Source organism: Dermochelys coriacea, chromosome 1, assembly GCF_009764565.3.
Source record: "Dermochelys coriacea isolate rDerCor1 chromosome 1, rDerCor1.pri.v4, whole genome shotgun sequence".
NCBI lineage: Eukaryota > Metazoa > Chordata > Testudines > Dermochelyidae > Dermochelys > Dermochelys coriacea.
Genome location: NC_050068.2, coordinates 15,687,243 through 15,699,785, shown reverse-complemented (window position 1 = coordinate 15,699,785; position 12,543 = coordinate 15,687,243). Strand labels below are relative to the sequence as shown.

The 12,543-nt window shown below is 46.0% G+C and overlaps 1 protein-coding gene across 5 annotated transcripts in view; it reads left to right on the top strand.

Annotated features, from left to right (window-relative positions):
- NARS2 (asparaginyl-tRNA synthetase 2, mitochondrial) overlaps positions 1-12,543 on the top strand; it is a 72,986-nt gene that overhangs the window by 36,119 nt on the left and 24,324 nt on the right. For 4 of the 5 annotated variants that reach the window (XM_043504089.1, XM_043504090.1, XM_043504092.1 and 1 more), the window contains one exon: positions 7,424-7,556. In XM_043504089.1, the coding sequence (XP_043360024.1) occupies positions 7,424-7,556 (133 nt within the window). Of the gene's footprint in view, positions 1-3,576; positions 4,256-7,423; positions 7,557-12,543 lie in introns of those variants that run through there. The other variant, XM_043504091.1, reaches the window with a different exon arrangement.

The following is a 12,543-nucleotide window of genomic DNA, read 5'->3' as shown; positions in this document are numbered from 1 at the left end:
ACATTTGGGGTTGGGCTGGAGTCTGGGCTCTGAGACCCTCCCCGCACATGAGGTCTCAGAGTCTAGGCTTCACCCCAAGCCCAAATGGTAACTGGGATAAAATACAGCATGGTTTTACAAAAGGTAGATTGTGTCAGACCAATGTGAACTCCTTCTTTGAGAAAAAAACTGATTTTTTTTAGACAAAGGAAATGCAGTAGATCTAATCTATTTGGGTTTCAGTAAGGTATTTGATACAGTTCCATATAGGAAATTATTAATTAAATTGGAGAAAATGCGGATTAATATGAGAATTGAAAGGGGGATAAGGAACTGGTTAAAAGGGGAGACTGCAATGGGTCATGCTCAAAGGTGAACTGTCAGGCTGGAGGGAGGGTACTAGTGGAGTTCCTCAGGGATCGGTCTCGGTACCAGTCTTATTTAACATTAACATAATGAGCTTGGCACAAAAAGTGGGACTGTGCTAATAAAATTTATGGATGACACAAAGTTAGGAAAAAGAAAAGGAGTACTTGTGGCACCTTAGAGACTAACAAATTTATTAGAGCATAAGCTTTCGTGAGCTACAGCTCACTTCATCGGATGCATCCGATGAAGTGAGCTGTAGCTCACGAAAGCTTATGCTCTAATAAATTTGTTAGTCTCTAAGGTGCCACAAGTACTCCTTTTCTTTTTGCGAATACAGACTAACACGGCTGCTACTCTGAAACAAAGTTAGGAAGTATTGCCAATATTGAGGAGAGCTAGAATACCATACAAGAAGATCTGGATGACTTTGAAAAGTAAAAGAAATGGGATGAAATTTAACAGTGCAAAGTGCAAGGTCATGCACTTAGCGACTAACAAGATATTTTGTTATAAGGACTTATCAGTTGGAAGTGACAGAGGAGGAGAAAGACCTGGGTGTATTGGTTGATCACAGGATGACTGTGAACTGCCAATGTGATGCGGATGTGAAAAAGGCTAATGCACTCCTAGGATGCATCAGGCGAAGTATTTCCAGTAGAGACAGAGAAGTCTTAATACCAATATACAAAGCACTAGTAAGACCTCATTTGGAATATTGTGTGCAGTTCTGGTCTCCCATGTTTAAGAAAGATGAATTCGAACTGGAACAGGTGCAGAGAAGGGCTAGTAGGATGACCCAAGGAATGAAAAACCTACCTAATGAGAAGAGACTCAAAGAGTTTGGCTTGTTTAGCCTAATCAAAAGAGGGCTTAGGGGATATATGATTGCTATTTATAAATGCACCAGAGGGATAAATACCAGGGAGGGAGAGGAGTTATTTAAGTTAAGCACCAATGTGGACACAAGAACAAACAGATATAAACTGGCCATCAATAAATTTAAGCTTGAAATTAGCCGAAGGTTTCTAACCATCAGAGGAACGAATTTCTGGAAAAGCTTTCCAAGGGAATCTGTGGCGGCAAAAACCTAACTGGCTTCAAGACTGAGCTTGATAAATTTATGGAAGGGATAGTATGAGAAGACTGCCTACAATGGCATGTAGCTGATCTGCAACTGCTAGCTGCAAATATCTCCAGCGGCCAGTGATGGGATACTAGATGGGAAGGGCTCTTTCGCAGGGTGTCTGGCTGGTGGGTCTTGCCCATGTTCTCAGGATCTAACTGATCACCTTATTTACGGTTTGGAAGGAATTTTCCTCCAGGTCAGGTTGCCAGAGATGCTGGGGGGCAGAGGGTTCACCTTCCTGTGCAGCATGGGGTAGGGGACACTTGCAGGTTTAAACTAGTGTAAATGGTGGATTCTCTGTAACTTGAAGTCTTTAAATCATGATTTGAGGACTTCAGTAACTCAGCCAGAGATTAGGGGTACATTACAGGAGTGGGTGGGTGAGGTTCTGTGGCCTGCAATTTGCAGGAGGTCAGACTAGATGATCCCAGCAATTACAGGCCTGTAAGCCTGACTTCAGTACCGGGCAAACTGGTTGAAACTATAATAAAGAACAATATTGTCAGACATATAGATGAACATAATTTGTTGAGGAAGAGTCAACATGGTTTTAGTAAAGGGAAATCATGCCTTTGGAAATCACCAATCTACTAGAATTCTTTGAGGGGGTCAACAAGCATGGGGACCAAGGGGATCCAGTGGATATAGTGTATTTAGATTTTCAGAAAACCTTTGACAAGGTCCCTCACCAAAGGCTCTACGCAAAGTAAGCTGCCACGGGATAAGAGGGAAGGTGTTTTCATGGATTGGTAACTGGTTAAAAGATGGGAAACAATGGGTAGGTATAAATGGTCAGTTTTCAGAATGGAGAGCTAAATAGTGGTGTCCCCCAGGGGTCTGTTCTGGGACCAGTCCTATTCAACATATTCAGAAATGATCTGGAGAAAGGGGTAAACAGTGAAGTGGCAAAATTTGCAGTTGATACACAGTTACTAAAGATAGTTAAGACCCAGGCAGACTGCGAAGAGCTACAAAAGGATCTCACAAAACTGGCTGACTGGGCAACAAAATGACAGATGAAATTCAGTGTTCATAAATGCAAAGTATTGCACGTTGAAAAGCATAATCCCAACTATACATATAAAGTGATGGGGTCTAAATTAGCGGTTACCACTCAAAAAAGAGATCTTGGAGTCATTGTGGAGAGTTCTCTGAAAACATCCACTCAATGTACAGTGGCAGTCAAAAAAGCGAGCAGAATGCTGGGACTAATTAAGAAAGGGATAGATAATAGGACAGAAAATATCATGTTGCCTCTATATAAATCCTTGATATGCCCACATCTTGAATACTGAGTGCAGATGTGGTCACCCCATCTCAAAAAAGGTATATTGGAATTGGAAAAGGTTCAGAAAAGGACAACAAAAACGATTAGGGATATGGTATGGCTTCCAGGTGAGGCGAGATTAATAAGACTGGGACTTTTCAGCTTGGAAAAGAGACGGCTAAGGGGAGATGGTTGAGGTCTATAAAATCATGACTGGTGTAGCGAAAGTAGATAAGGAAGTGTTATTTACTACTTCTCATAACACAAGAACTAAGTAATGAAAATTAATAGGCAGCAGGTTTAAAACAAATAAAAGGAAGTATTTCTTCACACAATGCACAGTTAACCTGTGGAACTCCTTGCCAGAGGATGTTGTGAAGGCCAGGACCAGAAGAAAAAAGAACTAAAATTCATGGAGGATAGGTCCATCAATGGCTATTAGCCAGGATGCTCAGCAATGGTGTCCGTAGCCTCTGTTTGCCAGAAGCTGGGAATGAGCAACAGGGGATGGATCACTTGATGATTATCTGTTCTGATCATTCCCTCTGGGGCACCTGTCAGTGGCCACTGTCAGAAGACAGGATACTGGGCTAGATAGACCCTTTGTCTGACCCAGTAGAGCCATTCTTATGTTATCATCACGATGGTCCCTTCTGACTTTAAAGTCCGAGTCTATGCTGCAGTTTGATATCTCTGGAGCCTGAGCCCCACGAGCCAGAGTAGGCTGATTTGGGCCAGCCACGGCCACGCCAGGGGTCTTTTATTGCAGTGTAAACATACTCTACTGGTCTTAAGAGAACTGGGAATGTTATTAATTGTATTGCGGTAGCGTCTAAGAACCCCAGTCATGGATCAGTCTCTCGTGCTTGGGAGGAGCTCCCTGTAAACATGCGCAAAGCTACTTCCCTATTCTCCTTCAAATGCCTCCTTAAAACTCTCCTTTGCTGTGATACATTAGGCCACTGGTGTACTGTCTATCATGCTGACCAATATTGTCTTGTTTCCTTGTGCTCCTCTGGCTGTCTGTATCCATCGGTTGTCTCTTGTCTTATAAGTGATGAGCTAGGAAAATGATTCTTCCAACAGCATTATCATTTGTCTCATTCCTGGTCATTATTGGACAGTGGAAGTGCTCTTTCCTCCAAATAGTAATGTATAAACTTTTGCAACATGGAGATCAGAAGGAAGAGCTGACTGATCAATAACATGCATGTTCCTTTATTTGGAATCCTGTGACACTTTTGAACCTTTTTAATTTTTGTGGTCTTGGGTTTTGTTTTGTTTTTTCTTTTTAAACCTTCTGTTTATCAGAATTAACATGAATGGAAACTGTTGTGATCAGATTTTTATTAGCTGCACATCCTCTTTCAGCGTGTACCCTTACTGAGTTTGTCTCGGATTACGCACACAACTCCTGCACTTCACTGCTTCACGTGAATATCAAGCAACTCTTAATCTCTACTAGGAGAGTTCATGTTTTCCCGTACGCTGCCTACCGTTAAAGATAGTGGCAGGTAAAGAATAAACCGAATGGCACAGCTAATCTAGACCCATTCTACTGTCCGTGATCACAGCTATATTCTATTGAAGCGGGGGTGGCCAATCTGTGGCTCCGGAGTCACATGTGGCTCTTCAGAAGTTAATATGCGGCTCCTTGTACAGGCACCGACTCTGGGGCTGGAGCCAGGGGTGGCAGGTTTGTAGAAATTTTGGTGGTGCCCAGAACCCACCCCCACCCAAACTCCGCTCACCACTTGCTCTGGGAGGGCGTTTGGGTGGGGGAGGAGGTCTGGGGTGCAGGACCTCGGCTGGGGCAGGGGATTGGGGTGCAGGCTCTGGGAAGGAGTTTGGGGATGGGAGGGGGTGCAGAGGGAGGGGTACAGGGTCTGGGAGGGAGTTTGGGGATGGGAGGGGGTGCAGGGGTGAGGGCTGTGGGATGTGGCTGCAGATGAGGGGTTTGGGATATGGGAGGGACTCGGGGCAAGAGTAGGGGTGAGGGCTCTGTCTGGAGCTGGGAATGTGGGGTGTGGGAGGGGCTCAGGGTGAGAATAGGAGTGGGGGGTGAGGGCTCTGTCTGGGGCTGGGGGGTTTGGGGCTTAGAGAGGCTCAGGGCTGGGGCAGAGGGTTGGAGTGCAGGGGAATGAGGGCTCTGGCTGGGCTGGAGATGAGGGGTTTGTGGTGTTGGAGGGGGCTCAGGGCTGGGGCAGAGGTTGGGGTGCGGGGGGATGAGGGCTCTGGCTAGGGCTGGGGATGAGGGGTTTTGGTGTTGGAGGGGCTTAGGGATGGGGGTAGAGAGTTGAGGGTGCGGCGGGGGGGTGAAAGCTCTGTCTGGGGGTGTGGGATCTGGGGTGGGGCAGGGCTGGGGAAGAGGAGTTTGGGGTGCAGGCAGGCTGCTCCGGGACAGGGGCCAGAGAGGACTCCCCCCGCCCCCAGCCCTTTCCCTGCTGGCAGCAGTGAGCTCTGGGGGAGGAGCCCCCTTTTCCCGCCCCTCCAGCAGCACACTCATCCCCACCACTGTCACTGCATGTGCTCCTAGGGCCCCTCTCAGCTCCAGGAATCTCCCTGGCCTCCCCCGTGGTGGGTGCCGGGGTTGCTGCATGCACCTCCTCCCCTGCTGTTGCCCTGACTGTAGCCTCACTGGGGGTGAGGGGTGGGGCTGCCGCTTGCCCAGCATGGGGCAGGAGAGGTGACTGCCGGCGTGGGGCCCCCCTGTGCTGGTGGAGGGTCCTGCTGGAAAAGAGAAGGGTCTGAGATGGAAGGGCAGGCTCAGAGTCAGTCTGCCCTGGCAGTGGAGATGGGGGACACTAGGACCCTGCGGCAGCAGTTGCTGCAGGGAGGCAGCATGGAGCTGCAGGGCAGAGGCAGGGAGGCTCACAGAGGTGGGCCTGGGGCAGCAAGCGGGGGGGGGGGGGGGGGGGGGGAGGGAATGTTGGTGGAGCTGTGCCCCTGGGCTCTGAATATTGCTGGTGCCAAGGCACCACGTGGAGATATAACTCCCTGCCAACTTTCCAATGTGCCTGGAGGTGCTCACTGCTCAACCCCTGGCTCTGCCACAGGCCCTGCCCCCACTCCACCCCTGCCCACCTCGTCCCCTAAGGCTGCCATGCCCTCGCTCCTCTCCCTCCCGCCCAGAGCCTCCTGCACGCTATGGGCAGGTGTGGGGAGGGAGGGGGAAGTGCTGATCGGCAGGGCTCCTGGTGGGTGGGAGGCGTGGGGGTGGGGCAGGGAGCTGATGGGGGGGGGCTGCTGTCTTATTACTGTGGCTCTTTGACAATGTACATTGGTAAATTCTGGCTCCTTCTCAGGCTCAGGTTGGCCACCCATGTACTGAAGTGTAGGGGTGGGAGTGACAAGGCTGTTTAAGCCGCTGGCCTATGGCTGTGAAGCTCTCTCCTGAATTAGAACTTCCATGAATCTGGCAGTCTTCAGATCACAATGGAAAACTTGCTGCTTTGAATGTAACCTTCCCAGGATAAAAACAAATTAAACTGAAAGGGGTTGACTTTCGGTAGGAAGAATTTTCGTGGAGGAAGATGGTGATCTGGAAGGCCCTCAGTTTCCACGCTAATGAGTGTGGCATAGAGCGAGAAGAAATGAAATAGATTCCATGGAAGGCTGTTGGGCAAATATCGAACAATTAGGAGACAACTGAGCACATTTAAGTCACACAAAGCCCCAGATGGGTCACTGGAAGTGGGGATTGAATGTAGGACCTATGGATCTAAAAGAAGGAGTCTCTACTGCCTGAAATGAAAGGCTCGGGTCTATTTATCTCAAAGGCTGCTGCAGACCTATAAACTTCTGTGGACCAGCCATTAGAGGGGGGCAGAGAGCCACACTGTGTAAGAGAAGGTTACAGCTATACTACAAATTTCAGAGTAGCAGCCGTGTTAGTCTGTATTCGCAAAAAGAAAAGCAGTACTTGTGGCACCTTAGAGACTAACAAATTTATTAGAGCATAAGCTTTCGTGAGCTATAGCTCACTTCATCGGTGAAATGTATCCGATGAAGTGAGCTGTAGCTCACAAAAGCTTATGCTCTAATAAATTTGTTAGTCTCTAAGGTGCCACAAGTACTCCTTAGCTATACTACAAAATATTTCCTGTTGCCACTAGCACCTGTTCAGCTGCATCAGTGATGGGAGCCCTCATGTCTACCAGACTGAAGTAGCTTGAGGCATTTTTACCACTACAATGTCAGATAAACCTGCTGAAGAGCAGGTGTGAATAACATGGTCGAACAATAGTGTCTGGCAGCTGGAGCTTTGTCTGTCATGAGCATTGTGATGTGCCAGCATGTCTCTGAGACCCTGATCTGTTTCTGCAGTGTTGGCTCTCATTTACTAAGAAAAATGTGTCTAGCACTAATGTGGATGGCAAAACCCATCCACATGCCATATGTTATCTGAATGAGGCTGACTCAGTAACAAAGAGGTGGGAACTGCCTCACTTATCTCAGGGTGTTAACTCTGAAGCATAATGATGGCAATTTTAAATGACAGTGCTGTTAAACTGATCAGCAGTGAAACAGTTAACACAAAGATCCCAGCTACTCTGAGATTGTGGGAGGAAAATGGGATTGTAGGTGGAGCTTGTGTAGAATGTACCCATCTGTGCTCCCAGTTCAAAATCTGCTGTCTTACCTTGTGTCTAAACTGCATCTTGTTTCTTTTTGCATTGCAGTGCATTTACACAGGTGTTCACCTTCAGCCCAACCTTTCGAGCTGAGAACTCTCAAAGTCGCAGGCACCTGGCAGAGTTCTACATGGTAGAAGCAGAGATGTCTTTTACTGAAAGCCTCCAGGACATCATTCAGGTAGGTACCAGTTTGTGTGTGATTTTAAAAGTATTGAAGCTTTCTCCTCCATTCACTGTGTTCAGCCTCAGGGACAGTGGAGTTGAACCTCCTATCTATGTATATAAATCTCTCCACTGTATTTTCCACTGAATGCATCTGATGAAGTGAGCGGTAGCTCACGAAGACTTATGCTCAAATAAATTTGTTAGTTTCTAAGGTGCCACAAGTACTCCTTTTCTTTTTCCTATCACCTACTGTAATCTTTCTAGATAAATCAGGAGTTGTATTGAAGACAGCTAAGCATTTAAACTCTCTCTGTGAGCAGAGGAATGGCCATTAAGGGGATAGGAGGAAGGATTTGAAAAAAGGGCTGATCCAGAGTGCTCTGTGTGAGCCATTGGCCAAACAGAGATATCTACGATGTGCTCCAGGACAGCGCTAATTTTTAATACAAAGGAACAACCTGCAGAGATTACTATTCCCAGCATGTAATATTCCACCTTGATTTTAGTAGAAGGCTGGAACATGTAATCACTGCTGGTCTTACCTGCGTACTAAAGCTGAGATGAGAGCCATTTTGCACAAACAGATGCCACCCTCTGGCTCTCGGAAAGCACAGTTTACACATCGCTGTCCTAGTTGTTCTGAGGACCCCACTTCCTGGGTCTTGTGGGGAAGAGTCAGTCCAGAGAAAATAGAGAATTAGAATCTTTCAGAATTTCTCAGGTTCAACAATTCAAAAATAATTCAAAGTTCTGAAAGGTTTAGGGGTTTTGCTCTGTTTAGGGGGAAGGAAAGAACTTTTCCCCTTTGGCTTTGAGAATTTTTGTTGTTGTTGTTAAATGTCTTGCAAAATCCTAATTTCTCTGGGTTCTCCACTCCCCCCTCAATCTTTGACCACCATCAGCAGCTGTGAGAAAAATTCTTCTTCCTATCACAGTGGTTTATTCTACAGGTCACATTCAGGATTGCAAAATACTTATTCTTGTGATGTTCTTATTTAAAGAAGTAGAGTTCCTGTTTCTTGAAATCACTGGGCAAGTCATTAAAAAATATCTGACAGCTGCACTAAGGCCTCAGTTAAGTTTCTGTTTTTCCATAAGTCTTTAGAGAAACTGATCTAAATGCAACACCCTTGCACAGCTCAGTGCACTGTGCAGTTTTTCTGTTGAAAGTTTGTTGTCACTGAGTTTAGTGCTTTACAAAGGATTCCCAATTGAAAGCCCTGGCAACTAATGGCCAAATTTGCATGTGTGGGTATTTCAAGTTAGGTTTCTAAATCCATGTCTTGGTACAAACAGCCTGATTTTTCCGAAGTGTGGACTACCTGCACCTCCCATCAACGCCAGTGACTGGGAGTTTTGGATGCTCTGTTCTATTGGAAATCAAGCCATTTGTTTAGGGGCGTAAACATGAATACACAAGCCTTACATCAGGCTTCCGCATGTGAAAATTTTGGCCTAAGTCCTGACACTGCCCTATTGCCACTGAGGCTGACCTCTTACCCAGATGGGCTACCTGTGTGTGCTTGTGCTTGTGCTTGTGCTTGTGTGTGAGAGAGAGAGAGAGAGAGAAAAGTTGAGGATCACTGCCCATTCTATCCTTGACCTCTTTGATACAATCAACGAGGACTAGTTATTGCCAGCACAGGAGTAGTGGCTTTGGGGCTGTAGACGCCTGTCCACTAGGAAACAGACTGAGATGGCAAAACTTATTTTGCATAAGCCATTGATAGCTCATACCACTTTTCATTCAGTATCACCCAGGATGTGATCGTTTTTTACTGTCATCCTGTAATGAAAGGTACTGTGTTGCATTACACAGTCCCCAGAGCCATCCCACAATGTTGCCAACTCTTGTGATTTTTATCCCCCGTCTTTTGGTACCCTGCCTCTTTTCTTAAAGCCCCAGCTGCGGGAGTCATGATTACATGAGACTCTCAGCTTTCATTTAAAAACCAGTCAGTTCCTAGTCCTCAAAGTCATGGATAAGAGCTTGAAAACATGACCAAGTCTAACCTGAAGGGTCAAAATCCAGAAGCCAAATAAAAAGTACCCAAAATGTATTATTTAAAAAAATAAACCCTCATGATATGGGTCTTGACTCATATATTTTTTTATGCTTGGGGTTGACAGTACTGCATCTGTTCCCAGTTGTTTTTCTTATGATAGTTAGTGAATATTTAATTCTGAATAATTATGACTTTCTGCTCAAGCAAGGGAATCACTTTAGAGCAGATAAAGTTAGGTCCCCGCTGCTCTGGTTGCTGTCACCTGGCCACTGACAGACATCAGAGTTGGGCTTTGTGTGGGGGAGTTTTTGAGGACCCGAGTGTTAATATTGTTCTCGGCATTGTCAACACTATATGTGCTGTATTCACAATGTGAGACATCCAAGACTGAAGGGGATATTTGCAATGCTTTATTAGCTACTTCTGCGCTTATTCGTCTGCTGTGATGGCTGCAGGCTCTTCAAAGACAGCGGTTTCCCATTCAAGGAGTTGTCAGATCCCCTGATTAAGAAGATATCATGGAATTAAATCTTGTCTAATGTCCACCATATCAATGCAGCCTTAAGGTCGAGAGTTTAACCACACAAGATGGAAAATTCAGAATGAAGTATTCTACATCAATGGGAACTCCACTCCCTTGGTCCTATCCATTATGACATATGATGACATCATTCTACTCCGATTCAGAGCCAGCCCTCGTCACCATAATATCTGAGCACCTTCCAGAACTGCTCAGAACAAAGGCTCAGTCCGGCTAGATGCTGAGTGCTGTGATTCCAATCTAGCAAAAAAATCAAATGCTTGCTTTTGAGCAAATGAGTTGTAGTCCCATTGGAGTCAGTGGGATTGCTCACATGCTCCAAGTTAAGCATGTCCTTAAGTGCTGTGGTGGATTGGGGATCCTGCATGGTGCTGAGCACTCTAGCCAAGTCTCCTGATTACCATGTCACATGTGGGTTATTCTATCTCCTCTTTTCCCAGAGGAACATTGGGCTGTGTCACAGAATAGCTAGCAAATATTATAACAGGAAGCTATTATGCAGGCTACATGAGTAGGCTGCTAGAAGCCTGTGGTGCGTTGACAGGCATGATGCCGAAGGATACATGCCACTAACCACCAGAGAGGTGCACCAACAGCACACTAATATGCATATGGATGTTATAGCTGTGAGAGTTTGGCTGAAGAATTTATAAATAGTTGCATGAAGAAAACCTTAGCACTATTTGGGGGAGCAGCATTATCCCCATATGCTTCCTCAAGGGAAGTATAGCTCCTCAGAGACAGACAAACGCCTTTTCCGTTCTGTTATGTTATTTTGTTAACCCTTTCTGAGGTCCCGTGGGCAGTTTGAATTCCTTCTGCATCCTCTGATTTTCTCCACGCTCTATTGCTTTGTCAGCAGCACTTCATGGCCCAACGCCACCTCTTGCTGCTCTGCACTAGACACTGTATTTTGTCTATTGAGCAGCTGGTGGAGGTTAGTCTTTACCCAGGAAGATGAGTTAAATTTGACAGATTGCTGATGAAAAGGCAGCTTGGCAAGAGCAGTCATGTCACTCTCTTTCATGCAGACCCTCCCTTTCTTCCTCCACGGATGCCGTTCCCCGCTCCAATGGCACTGAGTTCCACCCCCCCATTGACTTTTTCCCTGCCCATCATGGGTCTGGTCCACTAGTTTGTGTGCTAGGCTGGGATTTGGGAGACTAGAGTTCAAATCTCTGCTCTGCTCCAGGCTTCTTGTGTGTCACTCTGTCCTTGGCCTTTGTGCTCCCGATTTGGAGTGTTGTGCAGATAAATGTATTACAGCTCTCATGCACTTGTATGTTGCACTAATGGGGGCTGTATAAGTACCTTAGGAAGAGCATCAAAAAGACCTGACCAGTCAATCAAACTGTAGCTTTGAACAATCTGTATCCACAGACAAACTCCAATACTGCCTCGGCATGATTCCACGTAAAAATAGTTTAATAAAACGTTAATGTTGAAAAAACGGAACGCTCTTTTTTCTTAGGAAATAGCTTCTTTTTGTATCATCATAAAGCATTTGTTAAGGAATGCAATATGTAATATAGTACAAATGGTATTGCAGTTGTCCACTCTTATACATATTAACTCAGTCATTCACAGTCCTATGATTTGGCTTGCTATCAGTCACTCTCAGTGAGATCTCCAAAAACTTTACAAAAATACTGACTTGGTAATGTTAAAGGTATGAATGGTTAAAGATGAATGACCTGCAAGATGAGAGGGTCTCATTTCTTAGCTAATCACAGAGGTTGGGCGGGAAATAGTCCAGAATGTACACCTTCATTGCCTTTGTCTGCATTAGTGAAAGCTAGGGGGGAGGGGGGGCAAAGCTGGGACTGGCTGGGTGAGGTGACTGGGGCTGGGATGGAAAGCCTGAGTGGAGACTGGGATTGGCTTGGTGGTGATAATGGCACTGGGATGAGGAGCCAGGGATGGGGGAAGAGACCAGGACTGGTGCAGGGACACGTTGGAGTGATTTAGGGCAGAAGGGGTCGAGCTTGGAGGGAAGGGGCAAAAGAGTGTGTGCATGTTAGAGCACACTGTCCTCCAGCATCTGGCATGGAGCTCAACGTCCATGAATCCTCAGTTCCCCGACTGGTGCAAAGCATCCCCTCCTCCACTAGTGCTGGTCCACATTGGCGATTACAACCTACTACTGCTGTCAGTTACTCCATTAGCTCAAGTGGCAGAGGTTGTGCAGTGCACCTAAAGGTTCCAACCCTGCTGATGACCCATGTGGGTGTTAATATGATACCCCATGATGGAATATTTCAGCTTGCTTTCATAAAATCCGACTCAATTGCACACACAAAAACTACATTAAAAGAACATTATTAGGGTTGCAAAGTCAAACCCTCATTAATTAGGAAATGCCAGAATTAAGGTTGCCTGTGGAACCTTAATTTAACCCGCTAGTCCATATGCATTATGATACAGTCTTTAATTACATGCTTACATAATATTTT